Source organism: Monodon monoceros, unplaced genomic scaffold (assembly GCF_005190385.1).
Source record: "Monodon monoceros isolate NGI ecotype Baffin Bay Population unplaced genomic scaffold, NGI_Narwhal_1 Super_Scaffold_22, whole genome shotgun sequence".
Taxonomy (NCBI): Eukaryota; Metazoa; Chordata; class Mammalia; order Artiodactyla; family Monodontidae; genus Monodon; species Monodon monoceros.
The window spans coordinates 31,802,340-31,820,735 of record NW_021703779.1 but is presented as its reverse complement, the minus strand read 5'-3'; the positions used below and the strand labels follow the sequence as shown (position 1 = coordinate 31,820,735).

At 39.6% G+C, this 18,396-nt stretch overlaps 1 protein-coding gene across 1 annotated transcript; it reads right to left on the bottom strand.

Moving 5' to 3' along the window:
* Positions 1 to 7,642: 7,642 nt before the first annotated feature.
* On the bottom strand, positions 7,643 to 17,005 carry LOC114905772 (melanoma-associated antigen B16-like). Its single transcript, XM_029240165.1, is given in 2 exon segments — positions 7,643 to 7,713; positions 15,979 to 17,005. Coding segments are annotated over 2 exon segments (1,098 nt in total).
* Positions 17,006 to 18,396: the final 1,391 nt, after the last annotated feature.

The following is an 18,396-nucleotide window of genomic DNA, read 5'->3' as shown; positions in this document are numbered from 1 at the left end:
TGTTAAGAAGGGTGAAAAAATCTTTAACCTTATTACTGGCTTGGTTTTTGATTCAATTTTTCTACATTCAGAAGTCATATTACTTATTCTAAATGTTTGCTAGTACAGCTATTAAAGAATATAAACTGGTGATATGAGTAATTCAACATTTAAGTGTCTTGGTATAGCATAACATCATGTATATATATGTTACTGCTTCTCCTTCCCCGTTTTCTTTTCTTTTTTCTTTTTCTTTGAATACTGGCTTGAGGAATAGTGAAATGACTATGAGAAACTTGGCTGGAAAAAGCAACTTTCTCCACTTACCCTTAAATCTTTCTTCTGGCAGGAGTGAACAAGGCGAGGAGTGATTGTCTGAGGCACAGAGGTGGCTTTTGGCATTCTAAGCACGGGGGAGCTTGTCTTTTGGAATCCTGGGTCAGGTAGATTATGGGTTTTCCCAGAACGTCCTCTTGAGGCTAGCTCGTTTTTTCTTAACTTTCTCTGATAAGGCTATTTTACGATATATCTTTTATTTTTACTTCTTTTTTTTTTTTTTTTAAAGAAGCTGATACGGCTTTTTAAACAAATAATTAATTAATTAATTTTGGGCTGCATAGGGTCTTCATCGATGCGAGTGGGGCCTACTCTTCGTCACGGTGCGTGGGCTTCTCATTGTGGTGACTTCACTTGTTGCGGATCACGGGCTCTAGGCACACGGGCTTCAGTAGTTGTGGCACGTGGGCTCAGTAGCTGTGGTTCACAGGCTCTGGAGTGCAGGCTCAGTAGTTGTGGTGCACGGGCTTAGCTGCTGCGCGGCATGTGGGATCTTCCCAGACCAGGGCTCGAACCTATGTCCCCTGCATTGGCAGGCAGATTCTTAACCACTGCGCCACCAGGGAAGTCCTGATGTCTATTTTTTAAAAAAATTTCTAGGTCCCGTTCTCCACCAATTGAATCAGACTTCCCAGAAGAGGGGCCTGGGAATCTGTGCTTTCTCTTCTTCTAACATAAGTTTTGAGTGGTAGAATGAGAAGACTTAGACTCCTTAAACTGTAATTTATTCTGACTACAATTAATTTTCATGAATGGTGGAAAAAAAGGGAAGAATTTTTTTGTGGTTGTGTGGATTTCTGTGAAGCAGAATTCTAAATAATTCTTTTTAAAATTTTTTTAACATCTTTATTGGAGTATAATTGCTTTACAATGGTGTGTTAGTTTCTGCTTTATAACAAAGTGAATCAGTTATACATATACATATGTTCCCATATCTCTTCCCTCTTGCATCTAATCTTGTTTCGTTTATTTTGGTGTCATTTTGGTGGAATCCTCAACGTTTTTAACTTTACTATAACAATTAACTAAACCTGGCCAGTTAGTTAACCACATGAACCACTGTAAATATTTGTATTTTATAAATTCTTAATTATCAGAGGGAATTCACTATAATTTGCACTGAATAAATTTACTATAAATTTGCATATTTGTTTTAATTTATTCAAAATGGTTAATTTATATTATTCACATTTTTATTCAAATATATCTCTTTATGTGTTACTAGGTTCATGTGCATGGTACTTGAATAAATATGCACTCGACAGCATTAATATTTAAATTTCTTCCATCTAATTTGTGAGGTCAATGTTTATAGATTTTTTTAAAGAGTCTGAATTCAGGATATAGAAGCAAAGTTTTTAAAACTTAGATTGCTTTATAATTCTAATATCTTTTAAACTACAGAAATCTATTGACAGTAAAGCAATAAAAAGTAGTGCTATGACAGTTAAGGAATGTCAGGGCAAAAGAAAATAATGCAGATTTATATTAATGAAATGGATTTATATATTAACCTTTACTGCTATACTGTTAGTTTACATTACACTTTTGTTTGCCTCTGTCTGTGTGATCCTTTTAGGTGTAAAGAAGGCTCAGCAGGTAAAAATTGGGGCAATTTTGACAACATGGGTTGTGAAAGTTATCTGAAATCATTACAATGCTTGGGCCAATCTTGCTAAGATTGAAATAAATGTATTTTAATTTCCGAAAGTGAAGTGTACTCAAGCCAATATTTTTAAGAAAGTATAAAAATTATATATATTATGTTTGATTTCCTTATTGGTTGTTCTGTGAGAAAAGTTGTGAAAGAAGATGCCATTTGGTCTCACTGTATTTGTTTTATCAATGGTCATGTTATGCTTAACTTGGGCATTCAAAGCCTTGTTTTCTCACTCAGCTTTAATAATCAGTACAACACGAATTGATGAGCTGACCTTTAATACTATACCACATTGCTGGGGAGGAGGAAATTTCCCCCTCTACCCCTCTTGAGCCCTTGTGACTGGACTAACTAATAATAAAATTAACACAAGACATTAACAGGAGAAAAAAGAAACAAATTTTCATTTGTGCACACTGAGGTCTCATAGAAACAGGACCTAAGAAGTGGCCAAAGTAGGCAACTTTTATACTTTTTAGACAAAGCAATGATAAAGTTGTGAGGAATTTACAGGACAAAGAAACCCAAAGGACAAAGAAACTTAGGCTTTGGGTGCTTAATTACTGAAGGATCTAAATAGAGTTTGGGCTTTGAGTAGTCAAAGAAGTAACAAGGTTTGTTTACACAGGATTCTTGGCCTGAATTCCCTGTCTCTGGTGATAAGGGTGTCCTTCTACCTCCAAATGCAGGGAGAGCACCTTTCACCTGATAGATTCATCTCCTGCTTTCAGGGAGACAAAGAGGAGGGTCAAAGTGTCCCTCTCACATTGGCCATTTCTTAAGTAACTTTAATTCAAAATGATTAATATGCCACTGAGGCAACATGTGGGGCAGCCTGCCTTCCGCCCCTATAATACCATACCATACCATACCATACCATACCATACCATATCATACCAGGCAATTCTAGGCATCTTATTTTAACTTATTTGTAGATATCAAATATTATTATTGCCAAACACTAGTAAACAGTTCTTCTAGAAATCTAACTTTTTAGTCCCTTGCATCTTCTTGATTAAACAGTTGCTTTGTCATGTAGATTTTGCCTGAATTGTCTCAAAAGATTTTCTTTACTTTTTATTTTGAATAATTTATGATATCTCTTATTAAACTAGAGGTGAACTTCAAAGCAACGCTGTAGGTATCTGTGAGCACAAGTAACAAAAAAATTGACTCAGTTTAATGAACAGCAAAATTGAGTCTACTTTCAAAATTTGGAATGCAATATAAGAATTCTGTCTCACAGACTGTAACATTTTTTTTCTTTACATAATGTTCTGGAATGTGTTTGACTAGATCCAAAGTCCAAAGTTACTGAAACCATAGACAGTAAAGTTACAGGTAGAGGTATGTTTCTTTTTATGGCATATGTGCCAAGTTAAAACCAAAATGGAGTATAAAAACATTTATAATGTAATTTTGGCAGGAAAGGAAACCTTAGAAGTATTTATCTAAAATAATTACAAACTCAGTTTAAAGTACAGGTTAAGAAGTGCATCTACTATGGTCTCAAGATTTATTGATTATTCTTTCTCATATAGTCTCTTCCATTTACAGTGATAATACTGAATATCTCAGTTCTTCTCTCAACCCTCCCTGAGACAAAAGAAACATAAAGTTGCTGAAACACTGAGTGAAGGAGTCATGATCTAACAGAAGTCAGAAAGAACATGATCCAACACAGAGGAGTCACTATTCTGCAAAATAACCCCCAGAGAATAAGTCAGAGCCATCAGTTTAAAGGATTGAGAATTTATTCCATGTACCTTTGTGAAGACTGTCCCCCAGATCAAAGGCAAGGGTGGGACTTACAGAGGCAAAAGCCACAGAAGGATTTCTCAAGGAAAAGGCGTTGGTGAATTTATACAAATCCTTGATTTGTCATTTGGCAACTGGCATAGATTGCTGAGCCCGAAATCCATAAGATGAATTAAGATAGAGTAGTCCCAAGTTCACTAAAAAGGCTGCCTAAAGAGTCTCTTTTTTTTTCTGGGATCCTGACTATTTTTTTATGGCACCTCCAGGCTCTGGGTCATGTAACAGGAAAAGTCCTATGTACCTACTCAAGGCTCAGTGAAAATTTCCAGAACTCCAACAATAATAACACAGCCCTTCTGCTTGTAGCCAATGGGCTAAATCTTAATCAGATGACTGAACCTATGCTCACATGCCTAAATAAAGTCAAAGTTTTGTCAGTGAGGAGGAAAGGTAAAATGGTTAGTGGGGTATCTGGTCATGTAGGCATAATGAGACCTTCTGATATTTAAATATTTCTTAATAAAATAACAGTAATGTTACAAGATCACATTTTTCTCAAAGCTCTCATTATTATTTTTGAAGAGAATTCCAGGCACAAATAAAATATAAGAACGCACATTTAAAATCATAATTAGAATGGAAGTCCTGCATAGTACCTCTATAGTTAACTTTCTTACGTAATCTAAAATGTAATAACATGACATTGTCTCATTAATAACCCCAGGTCTGGTCTCTAGGTTTAACCAGCAGGGTTACGCTGGGAGACAAGAAAAGGTTAAAAAAAAATTCCCCACAAACTGACTGGATTGCTTCTGGTGCTTTTAAAAAATATTCATGTTCTTCTCTTTTTAGGCACATGGTAATATTGCATTTCCTCACCAATGCTCAAGTTATGTGTGAACATAAAATTTATTTGGCCAAAAACATGTGAGAAGTGCTGTACTTTATTTTCCACGTTTAAGTGCCACTGGGCAATTTTTCAGATTCCTTTCGCCAGCTGTAATGAGTTTTGAAGCACATGCAGAAATTGAGTCTCCCTCAGCATAGGTCTCCGATTGTACCCTCTCCATCTATAATGGACATGTAGTATGAGGAAGAAATCAACTACTATGCAAATCCACTGATTTGGGATGTTGTTTGTTACTGCAACATAATGTGTCTCAAAAGAATAAATTTTCTCTTCCCAAATGAGCCTTATGGTATTGAAATTATCTTTCAGGTGCTGTTACAAATATAATAGAAGCCATTATTAAGAAAACTTTTAAAGTCTCTATCTGTAACCTGTTCTTTATTAAATGGTGTGGGAGGTAAACTTTATAGTCATCACACATTTTACTTTATGAGAATATGAAGCATTAGCATAAGCAAGAACAATTAGCAAATTCTTATTCTAATTAATCCCCAAAGAACTGGCTGGCAAGGATCAGTATAAAATACTGGTTTTAGCCACAATTTAAAATTGATCGATGGATGAGCTGTTCTCAGAAATGAATCCTTTGAAAAGTATTTCCTACACTGATACGATCTGCTGTTCTTACCAGCAATATTGAGTTATGTACTCATTCAACAGATACATACTAGATGGCACCCCAAGCACTCTTTTTAGTACTGGAAACATATAGTGTGATGAATAAGTCAGATCTGGTCCTCAAATAGCCCACCATCAAGTAGAAAAACAATTACACAATCTTTTCATTTGTACAAGGCAGGATGCATTTGGTATCATACGTTATACGAAAAAAAATGCTCTATGAGTTGATAGGAGAAGAATATCACTATTTAGATCCGATAGAGAACTTCATGGAAGAGGAGAGGACATTTAAGAAGAATTAAGAGGTACTAAGCCTTTTTCTCACATATACACTGTACTCTGTTCCTTTTATTTGTCATATACAAATCGGGCTCCAAAAAACGAATAAGCTCTTGATGGTCATAGTCTAGAGAAGGGGAGTAAGTTCCATACAATAAAAGGGAACATGGAAAGAGGGGATGACAGAAGCATTGGGGGTAGCCAAAGGGAAGCACGAGCCATATGTGTGTACATATGGACCACAGGGTCAACATAGGAGAGTGTGAATGAAGGCTGAAAAGATATTAAAGTATTTATCATTCGGCATTGTAATTATTTCTTGCAGGCCTGCATTTTATGGCAGACAGTATGGTACACGAACTTAGGGGCTTCATCATTCAGGCTTGTATCCCAGAGTAGGTTGATCCAGAATACTCAGTCAACTGAAAAAAGGCCCTCATGGAGATATTTTTGTGGGCCCTGATCCTCACTAAAAGCTCACCAAAAGCTGGATTCTGGAGAGCCACAATTTTAAAATATTTCATTCTATTGCACTGAGTTAGCAATTTGAATTAGGCAAGTCTCTAAGTTAACCAGAACAAATCACAGGCGAGTATATATACTAAGTGGTAAGCTGCCTTGATCCTCTCACTCCAGATCAGAGTTACTTAATTATTTTTTATGCCATCAGCCTCTTTGGTAGTTTGATGAAGCCTATGCTTCTTCACAGTATAGGGTGTTTAAAATACATAAAATAAGAGGCAAGAATTATGGAAGAAGCTAATATTCCAATAGACTATCAAAAAGTAAAAAAATATATAAAATGTAGACTTCTTCATTAACACAATGCATAAGATCTAATGGTGGATCTAATGACTGTCGTACTTTCAAAGTAGTGATGAATATAAACAATATTTCAAACAACAGAAATGTGATATAAACATTTGTGATTCTTTGGTGGCCAAGTTATAGGTACAACTAATAATACTGTGGTTTGGGAATGCTATAATGCAATTAAAAGTCAGTAAAAATGAAGTTGGAATTTCACATATCCACTTTGTTCTTAGACTACAGGTTAGGGCTCCTTGCTTAAGATACTCCTCAATTTCCTAGAGGTAAAGCAGTACAAAATGCAGCAAACATCCATTTTTACTGTCCTCTAGATGGCTACTTGTCTCTTTTCTGAACTCTTGGACACGTAAAAGATGGGATGAATCTAAAACTTCATCTCATATCACTATTCAAGAAGGTGTTTTCTGTTTCACCTTCAGGGTACATATGATACTGGTTTTATAAACAAGATATGTTCATTACTGACATTCTAGACCCAGGAACATTAATCAAGTAAAAACAGAATTTTCCCAAGACAAAATATTTCATCAAGTTTTATTCTGGCATCTCTTAAGTAACACTAATGATAATAATTAGCTTTGTAAACAGGTAAATACAAATTCTTAGCTTCTCAAAGATTTTCTAACCTGTTTTTGCTATAGTACACTTAATTCTGTTTCCTGGGTTTGAGAGGCTCCTTTGGGGATGAAGCAATTTTTTGATTTATTCAAAAAACCACTTTCATTAGCTGCTTGCCAACAAAATAGGTAAAGAAAAGTAATGGAGATAAAGCTTAAGTTAGTCTGGTTTTCTACTCATTATGATAAAAAAGACTGAAGTAATGGAGATTGCAAGTGTTGAACAAACTGAGCTTTGGAGATTTTATCAGTCTCCTATGGCTACTTAGCAAATTATCTCAAGCAGGGATTGTTTGCCTGGATACTTACAGGTGGCCTCTCCATGTAGCCCGGGCTATTTCACAGCATGGCAACTTGGTTCTAAAGTCAAGTAAGCCAAAAAGATAGAAGACTAGGCAGAAATTTTGTAAAATTTCCTGACCTAGTATCAGAAATCACATTGCTTCACTTCTGCTGAATTCTAGCATACTATTTGTTAGGATGTTCTAGCATACTATTTGTCACTAAAGCTGGCCCAGCATATCACCACATTCAAGGCAGTATTAAAGAAATTGTGGATATATTTTCAAACCACTCCAAAGATGTGTATGTATATACTAAGACATAGAACAGTCCTTTATTTCCAGTTCAAATTTTCCATTATATCTTGTACTATGAACTATTATAGTACATAAAAAAAATTGAAGATTCATTGGTGACTCCTTTGCTATGTATTTAACTGGCTTTTTTTTTTTTTTTTTTAAACTGGCTATTTTTTAACCACAGTCAAGCTCTCTTTGTAATGAAATTCTTTACTAGAGGGTAGCCATTATGCATTCTTTTAAAAGTTGAGCTGGGGTCACCGATACTTCCTTTAACAAATGTATGTATCCTCTTTTAATCTTGTGTGCTAATGCTTTGAGCAATTTTATTGATCCCCAAATGTTCATCACTAATTGAAACAGCTGCTTTATTTAAACAGTACTTATGAAATGACATTCAGACAAGCTCTGCTTCATGTTTTGTCCAGGAGTTAAGTCCAATTTGATCAGAGAGTTCATCTGTTCCATACATACACTCTTTTCCTGGGAGTGAAAGGGACTTCAAGACTGGAGCTCCACTTTCTTCCCTTTGACATCCACGTGTGCCCCTGTGGTGAGAGCAACAAAGAGTTGAGAACAGAATTCTGGTCTGTACTTTCAGCATGGGCTGCCACCTTAGTGGAGTAACCAGTACAGGTGACTTGAAGGCAGCAGGAAGTCTTAGGAAGTATGGGATTATACCTTGTGACCAACAGTGTCCTCAAATAGAAGTTGCTCTGGAAGCCCGCAGGTGAAAGCCATAATTCAGACAATACGTCTGCATTTCTGTTTCCAGGATTCACAAGAGTCAAAAAGTCAGTAGCCTTGATTGTCCCTACTTGGTTCAGTTATATTTAAGACAGCTAACAACAGAGATAAGGGTGACACTGAGATACCACTGATTGAAAAGCTCAATCATTCCCATGCCTCATCCCAACTTCTATTTCTGACCGATCCTGCTTCCTTTTATATTCTTTATTTTTTTCAGATTATTGAGATATTGATAACATATGTAAGTTAAAGGTGTACAATGTGATGATTAGTTACATATATATATTGCAAAATGATTACTAAAATAATTGGCTAACACCTCCATCCCATCACATAATTGCCAGTTTTCTTGTGTGTGTGGTGATAACATTTAAGATCTACCCTCTTAACAACATTCAAGTAAATAACACAGCACCAGTTACTATAGTGACCATGCTGTGCATTAAAGCCCCAGATCTTATTCATCTTATAGCTGGGAGTTTGTACCCTTTGATCAACACTCCCCATTTCCTCCACACCCCCAGCTCCTGGCAACCACTATTCTACCCTTTATTTCACTTAGCATAGTGTATTCAAGGTCCATCCATGTTGTCGCAAAAGGCAGGATTTCCTTCTTTCTTGAGGTTGAATAATATTCCATTGTGTGTGTATATATGTATGTGTGTATACACACATCTTTATCCACTCACGCACTGATGGACACTTAGGTAGTTCCCACATTTTGACTCTTGTAAATAATGCTGCAATAAACATTGGGGTACAGATATTTCTCTTCGAGATAAGTGTTTTCATTTCCTTCAGGTATATACCGAGAAGTGGGATTGCTCAATCATATAGTAGTCCTATTTTTAATTTTTGAGGAATTTGCATACTTTTTTCCCTAGTGACTATACTAATTTACGTTCTTACGAACATTGCACAAGGGTTGCCTTTTCTCCACATCCTCACCAATACTTGCTACCTATTGTCTCTATGATAATAGCTATTCTAACAGGGGTAAGGTAATATCTCATTGTGGTTTTTATTTGTATTTCCCTGATGATTAGGGACATTAAGCACCTTTTCCTATACTTCTTGGCCATAGGTATGTCTTTGGAAAAACGTCTTCTAAGCCCTCCGTGCATTTTTAAATCAAATTGTTTTTTGCTATTGATTGTATGAATTTCTTAAATATTGTGGATACTGACCCGTTACAGATGTATGTTTTGGAAATACTTTCTCCCATTCCATAGATTGCCTTTTCATTTTTTAAGAAAACCCTATAAATAAATCTACCCAGTCTTAACCCCCAGAAATAACAACAGGGGCTTCCCTGGTGGTGCACTGGTTGAGAATCTGCCTGCTAATGCAGGGGACACAGGTTCAAGCCCTGGTCAGGGAGGATCCTACATGCCGCGGAGCAACTAGGCCCGTGAGCCACAACTACTGAGCCTGCGCATCTGGAGCCTGTGCTCTGCAACAGGAGAGGCCGCGATAGTGAGAGGCCCGCGCACCGCAATGAAGAGTGGCCCTCGCTTGCCACCACTAGAGAAAGCCCTCACACAGAAACGAAGACCCAACACAGCAAAAATAAATAAATTAATTAATAAACTCCTACCCCCAACATCTTGTTAAAAAAAACCCAAAAAACAAAAAAAGCAAATACAAAATAAGTAAGCCTCAGAGATATAATCTACAGCATAAGGAGTATGGTCAACAATATTGTAATAATTTTCTATCAGGACACAAGGTTACTAGACTTTTCATGGTGATCATCTCCTAACATATGTAAATGTCAACTCACTATGTAGTTCACCTGAAACTAACATAATATTGTATGTAAACCATATTTCAGATTAAAAAAAATGTTTAATGTGTATTAGTTCTCGACAAATGTGAACAGGGTGAATCACAATTTCACAATCTCTGGCATCCTATCAAATATTACCAGGCATGCAAAGAAGCAGCAGTATGTAACCAAAAATTAGGAGAAAATTAATCTCTCATAATTGACCTGGAAATAACACAGTTGACAGAATGAGTAAATAAAGACATCAAAACAGTTATTATAACTATACTTCATATGTTCAAAAAACAAAAAGACTTCAACTGGTTAGAGACATAGAAGATATAAAAAGACTCAAAGTGAACCTAAAGAGGTGAAAACGTCTCAGATATGTTTTTATGTTGGATATTGAAACAATAAAAAAGATTAGTGAAGACATGTATGTGAAAATACTCAACATATTTTTATAGTACACATATGTATGGAATAAAAACTAGGATCAGGTTTAAAATAATATATACCAGATGTTAGTTGTATTTACCTTTGAGGAAGGGGCAGAATTTCTGAGTTATAAAGAGGGACAACTGTGATTTCTCAGTATTGTTAGAATTTCTTACAATAACAACATATGCAGTTATTGCAGTAATTAAAATATTTGAATAAGCCCAACGCCAGAAAGAGTAGCTGTATCTTAGCCAGGAAAGTGACTGATAAATAACAGAGCCTGAAATATGAACTTAATACAATAAACATTTCTCTCTCCATGTAGACTAGCAGATGTTCTGTACTAACAGGTGATGCAGGGGTCCAGGCTATGTCCTTCTTGTACGTTCACCCATAAACCCATGATTTCCATGTTTACTGATGAATGCAAGGAAAAACATGGAAAGTGGTAAAGTGGATATCAAATGTTTGGCCTGAAATTGACAAATACTGCTTCTGCTCACAGATCAATGGCAAGAGCTAGGGCACATGATCCTTTGTAACTACAAGTGCACTTGGTAATATAATCTCCTGATGAGCCCAGGAAGGAGAGGAAGGCAAAATATGGATAAGCACTTGTAGTCTCCCCCATTAAGTGTTACAAAGTAAGTGCTCAATAGAAGAAATGCAACTAGTAAAATTTATGCAACGGCCCTCTTCATTTCCTGTTAGTTTCTGAGGAGGCCCAATTTCCTTGAAATTCTTCAACTTTTTTGAGGTCCTACTATGTGACAGTTGCTTCCAGACACAGACTCACATCAAATTTTCAAAAAGGATCCTGTAGAATACCAGAAGAAAGATTTTGCCTTCTTCACTCAGTAGTACCTTCCTGCGACCTAAACCTTAACTTTTTTGTTTGTTTGTTTTTACATCTTTATCGGAGTATAATTGCTTTACAATGGTGTGTTAGTTTCTGCTTTATGACAAAGCAAGTCAGTTATACATATACATATGTTCCCATATCTCTTCCCTCTTGCATCTCGCTCCCTCCCACCCTCCCTATCCCACCCCTCTAGGTGGTCACAAAGCACCAAGCTGATCTCCCTGTGCTATGCGGCTGCTTCCCACTAGCTATCTATTTTACGTTCGGTAGTGTATATATGTCTATGCCACTCTCTCGCTTCGTCACAGCTTACCCTTCCCCCTCCCCGTGTCCTCAAGTCCATTCTCTAGTAGGTCTGTGTCTTTATTCCTGTCTTACCCCTAGGTTCTTCATGACATTTTTTTTTCCTTAAGTTCCATAAATATGTGTTAGCATACGGTATTTGTCTTTCTATTTCTGACTTACTTCACTCTGTATGACAGGCTCTATAAACCTTAACTTTTAAAATCTTAATGCGATGAGAGTTTTCTTCTTCCTGTTGGTGCCTGGTCAAAATCTATGAATTTCTGCCACCTTCAAGATGACTGAATATAGCTCAACACTGTACAAGTGTCATTAGGCGCAAGGAAAAACCATAATTTTCTCGCGGATCACGCAGTTAGACAAGAGGCAGTAGAAGGATGCTGAATTATTTTTATCTCTGCCACCCAAAGTTAGCACGTCTGTCAGTAAACAAATTTTCACCTCCTGGAAGGGCTGCAGGTCTTTAAGGAAGTTAATCCTCTGTAGATGCTTGCTTTGCGGTGATTTCCATGGTCTTTAATTCTCTTGCACTTCTCACTTATGAAGAGAACTTTTTTTTTTTGATATGGACAATTTTTAAAGTCTTTATTGAATTTGTTACAATATTGCTTGTTTTATGTTCTGTTTTTTTGGCCGCGAGGCATGTGGGTTCTTAGCTCCCTGACCAGGGATTGAATACGCACCCCCTGCATTGGAAGGCAGAGTCTTAACCACTGGACCACCAAGGAAGTCCCAAGAAAGCTTTGATTATTAACCACATAGGTAACTACATATGTGTATGTGTTCAATGGCCAGTCTCAAAAAAATATATACTCATCAAAATTCTTTTGCAATATCAAGGTAGTTTCAAAATTCCTTCTCCAACTTCAGGGTTCTATCCGTCAAATTAGTAGATTTTATGACAAATTGGACTAAATTCACCAGCACTTTGGAAAACGTTTTGAGACTGAGGCAGAGATGCTCAAAACTGGTGGCCAGGTCTAACTTTCAACATCAGGTTACCTTTTATGTGGAACAGGATGTTGCTATCACAGGGGTACAGGTGAGGGAGGGGACCACCAGGGAACTGGAATGCTCCAAGTCAGGGGGAGGCAGGTGAATTTTGCCCTATTTGTTCCAATGGGAGCAGGTACAGCTTTCAGAGGAGGACTGCAGAGCTAGCCAGCAGGTCAGGTTCCAGTGTGAACAAGAAGGCTCACTGGAGAAGACCCAGGGGAAAGGCACTATGTTGCAGAGAGAGCAGAAGTTGATAGAAATGCCAGCCCCTAGGCAGAGTCAGCTCTCAAGACATTGGTAAATGAAGCTCAGAGACAATCCCCAAATTGTGTTTCTTATTTCAAACTTCCTTCTTTATACCTGCTTTAAGTTCCTGGCTACTACATTCTTTCTGTATCCTGAGAGGTATTAAGGAGTAGTGAGAAGACAGATAAAGGGTCAGAAGGTCTGACTCAGGCTGGGAAGAGTGGAACCTAGTGAGCTCCAGATGAATTCAGAGAAGAGGTCTAGTGGCAGCTCTGTCACAGTCTAGTCATGTGAAATCAGGTACGATCACAAGGTCTTTGAGCCTGAGGATCTTCTTTGATGTGAATTTGGTTTGATAAGTCCTGTCTTCTGGGACTATTGTAATGTGTATTAAGTATACAAAACACATGGCACAGTGTCTGGCATATCACAGGGCTTTAATGAATGAGAGTTATTGCTGTGACTGTTGATTCCAAATCCTACCCCCTCACCTGTGTATGTGTGTGTATGAGTGTTTCTCTAAATCTACACTTTCTCAGAAAACATATAGTGCTGTGGTATATCAAATCAGACAAAAATGTTCCTCAGCAAAAAAAAAAAAAAAAAAAAATTGTAAAAATTTACCCCCAGAGTTTATGTTCTTGAATTTGGGTGTTGGAATGTCTTCCCCATCTGGATGTAATTCAAATGTCCTAGATACCGTGTCAAGGACAAACTCCTTGCCTCCCTCCCAGCTGCTGTTTGTAGGGGTTCATAATACAGCAGTCCCCCCTTCTCAGTGTGGGATATGTTCCAAGACCTCAGTGGATGACTGAAACTGTGGATAGAACTGAACCCTATATATACTATGTTTCTTCCTATACATTCATACCTATGATCAAGTTTCATTTATAAATTAGGCACAGTAAGAGACTATCCAAATTGCCAGCATCACTTCTCTTGTACTTTGGGGCTGTTATTAAATAAAATAAGGGTTACTTGAACACAAGTGCTGAAAAACCTTGATAGTCAATCTCATAAAAGAGAAAGCTACTAAGTGACTAACAGATTGGATACGCTGGACAAAGGGATGATTCACATCTCAGGCTGGATGGAGCAGGACCACATGAAACTTAATCACAGCACTTAGAACAGCATAAAATTTAAAATGTGTGAATTGTTATTTCTGGAATTTTCCATTTAATATTTTCAAACCATGGTGGACTGCAGTAAGTAAAACTTTGGACAGCAAAACTGGGGTAAGGAAGGGCTACTGTATGTCACCCTCAAATATGCCACTTTGGCATACAGGTTGCTTTGAATTAAAGGTACTTGAGAAACAGTTAGTGAAAGGAGGACACTCTGGCCCTCCTTTGTTCCCCTGAAAGCAGGAGATAAATATCCCATGTGAAAGGTACCCTCCCTGCACCAGGAGGGTAGAAGGCATTCTTACCACCAGAAACAGAGAATTTAGGGCCAACAGGGCTATATAAACAAACCCTCTTACTGTTTCACTCTTGACTTGCCCTGGTTTAAACCCCTTTGTCAGTTCTTTTCAATTCATTGTTTCTTTGTCTAAAAGGTATAAAAAGCTTCCTGCTCTGGTACTTCTTTGAGTCTCATATATTTGTGGGGCTCCCATACAGACATAGAAAACTAAATTTGTTTTTCCCCTGTTACTCTTTCTATTACAAGAGGGTCTCAGCCAAGAACAAGAAGGATAGAGGGAAAATTACTTTTCCTCCCTTACACCTTGCTTGCAACCCTGCCCCACTTTTTCATTCATTTCATCCCCACCAAAAATTAAGCTTTAGCTTATTTTTTTCCAAATTAGACTGAAGACAGCTTAATTAAATTTTCTTTTGAATGAAGTAAGCACTGGCTCTCCTAGGCGATGGCCAACTGTCAGCCCAGTAGCTTCTGGGTGTCTGATCTCAAAGAAGTATTTCTATTTCTCAGAAACTCCTTAGAGGTGACATATACAAAAAAACTTTGTGCATGCGTTCAGCTGCACAGGAATAAGATTCAGGTAACCTTCCATTCCTGTCCCAGGTGAGAATTTCTCTCTGGTTTACTTGTGATCCAAAAGTAACAGCTAACAGCAGTTTACCACTCCAGACATTTGGGTTTCAACTCAGACGGACCATTAGAGGGTCTGGTCCCTCTCATAATGCCCTCAGCCTCATGTTGCTCACCACCCAGTTTCATGTAAAATTAACTCCCACTGAAAGACTCGAAGTTTCCCAAAGCCCCAAACGGCCACGCCTAACTGCATTACCACGCTGACAGTCTCACAGGACTGTCCACCTCTACCTACTCACTTCTTCATTTTACTTGTCCGTTAGGAATTAGAAGATCTCATTATTGTCCATGAAGGATTCTTTCTCCTATATGTTAAAACGCTATGCGCAGGCCCTGAGTCATTAATCCTAGCATTCCCAATACTATCTACAGTTCTTTTCAAAGAGCAGCTGTTCAATAAAGGTTTGTGGAATAAATGATCCAGTGAATATGAGGTCTAATTCATTAACATGTTATACATTCTTTAAAGAGCTTAAGCAAATCCACGCATATATCATTTAATTTTACAGAACAAGAACTAAAAGGAATACGAAAGGCAAATTTTGAATATCTTTTAGAGATTCTTTATTTTTTCTATTGATCCCAGCTACCTTAAAGCTGACCTTTCACATGTACAAGGAAATAAATGCCTATAGCAACGCCATCTTCTTATTCCAGAAGATAAAATGGATAGTTTCACAATTTGTTTCACAAAACAACAAAGTTCTTGCTTTAAACATCAGGAGTAGTAAATGTATGATCAGTATCATTCATAAATCTTTATATTTTGAAACAGTTAAATTCATATTAAAAAATATGAGTAATACATACATCAAAAAAGAGAATAAACTTACAAGTTATACATACAAAACAGGAACACACAGGCAAATACAGCCTTCCTTTCTGCCCCCACCTCAGAACTAAATTCTACCAGCACTAACTGCGTCTTCCAACAATGCATGAAGAAAGTATCCCTGGCTCCCCTAGGTGTGGGAGAAGCTGCTAGCCTTGGCACTAGAACTGGCAGTGGCTACAGAAGGAGAGACAGCCCTGCCTGAAATTCTGGCTCGGGCTCTCTCTTCTTCATCTTGCAGAGCCTCCTCATACTGAGATGGGAAAGAACTTGGGTCAGTCCCATGAACCTTGGCCAGAAACTCCAGGACCTTCATCTTGGTGGTTTCAGCGTGGGCTCTGGGGCCCCACAGGAACTTAAACTGCACAGCATCAGTGTTGGTCACCCGCCGGTACTCCAGGTATTTTTCCTTCACGAATTCTTTGGTGATGAGCTCCCTGGGCTCCCCAGAGATGAAGTGCTTCATCCCGGCATATATCCCGGTCACATTCAGAACTTTCCAAACTTCGTCTTCGGTAGCACAGTTGCCCTTCATGAAGATCACACCCAGGATAAGTATCAGGATGCCCGTCTTGGGCATGCCCACTTCACGGTGCAGCATCCCATCATAGGTGAGGCCCAATTTGATGAAGAGGCCATAGTGGTGATTGGTGTGGTCCACTTCCATCAAATCAAGGCCAAAGACCATCTCCATGCACTCAGAGGCTCTCAGGAAGATCTCAGGAAAGTGGACTTCACACTCTTTGATGACAATCTTCAACATATCTGCCTTTGTTATTGGCTCTTTCATTTGATACTTGAATAGCAAGAAATTTACCAACATAGATACTTTCTTATCTAGAGCATCTATAGGCACATTCTTGGGGCCTAGCACAGCCTGTGAGGTGCTCAGAGTATACTCTCTTTCTTGGCTATTGGACCCCTCATCCGATTTGGTGGGTGAGGTGGCTTTGATAGCAATGGAAGAGGAGTAGAAACACTGAGGACCCTCAGGAGTGCTGGATATAGCAGCACCAGGAGCCTCCTTCAAATCGCCAGGCATTAGAGGATGGCAGGAGAGATGGGTCTCCTCCAGAGCCTTGGAGACCTGTGCAACCTCCAGGCCCTGGGACTTACTGAAGGTCTGATGGCATTGATCATATGAGTGCTGAGGACGCTTCTGACGCTGAGACATGATGACTCTTGTGGGTAGCAGTACGTGGACAGGAGGGTGGGCAATGAGATTCACCACCTAAGATAAACAGGGCATATGTGAGTGGCTTCAGCTAGTAAACTTAACTGTGGCGGCTCTTCCTGAGACCCAGAGGAGGAAGGGAGGGGTGGCCTCTGCCAGCTTCACTCCCTGGACCTCTCAGGGCTGTGGAGCCCCCTCTGCCATGGGTTGGTTAGCCCCACAATCCTCACATACGCTTCTCAAATTAGATCCTGGTTGGTAAGGTGTCCACCGCCATCTATTGCCTGAGGCCCCCCTCCAGTCAAGGCCGCATCTCCGTGAGACTCCCAAAATGGAAGTGAGGAGAACCTCATGACGGGAAATCCACAGCTGACAACAGGGACGAATGCTGTGCACATCCTCCGTCCTGGGGTCTGAGGATCCCTAAGGCTTCACTCGGGGTCCTCACCAGGACTCCTGCAGGGCCTGAGATGCCTTCCTTTGGTGACATAACAACGCCTGTCCCAGACTAAGGCCTCCCCTCCCTCAGACTCCGGTGGCCAAGGTCATTAGCACCACTTCCGGCCGCTCCTGCCCGGGGCCTCCCAAGGCCGACCTCCCGGCCGAGGCTCAGTGAGTCGCTACTATTGTGGGGGACAGTCCCCTCAGATCTCACTCACGGGCCTTTGCTTGAGGACTCGTAGGTCGGGGACCCTGAGCCCCACGCACAAAGGCCACCACCTCAATCAGATGGCCCAACCGGTAGTGTGTGGTAAGTCAGCCTGAACCTGTCCACGCCTCCCGGGGTCGGGGTGGAGCTCTGATCAGGTGGGCATCCCCCTTTCTGGGGCCGGCGGTCCCCCTCAGTCTTCATTTAGAGTCTCACCTGACACCGAGCAGCACCTGGGGCTCCTCCCACTGCTGACTGGAGTCTGCACCTCAAACTGAAGCGCTCGCAGCTGTTAGCTCTGGAGGCGGAAGTCAGGGGGCGTGGCATCCGGTGAGGCCTGCTTGGGTCCTGCCGGGGTCACCAGTAGCGGGGGCACGCTGTGCACGTAGCGCTCAGTTTCAGAGGGGTGGTGCCTGCTGGTCCGGCTCCCAGCCTTCACTTCGGCTGCCACGCTCTAGCTGCCTCCCTCTGTTGAGCTGAGGCCTTGACCCTCATGCCAAGGTCCTCTTGCCATTGAGAACCCTGAAGAGTAACTGAGGGCGTATCTCAACCAGACAGACCTGCCTGGCCTTTAAGGTGAAAAGCAGCCGCTAGCCCATCTTCGTGTGACCCCCACCGCCACCCCTTTATTCTTTGTTGTTGTTCTCCTGGGTCCTCATTTATGGGGTTCTCTTTTTGGCTCCTTTTTCATGACTTCAAGCTTTCAGGGAAATGCCTGATCCCAGCAAAGCCTTGATGAGTT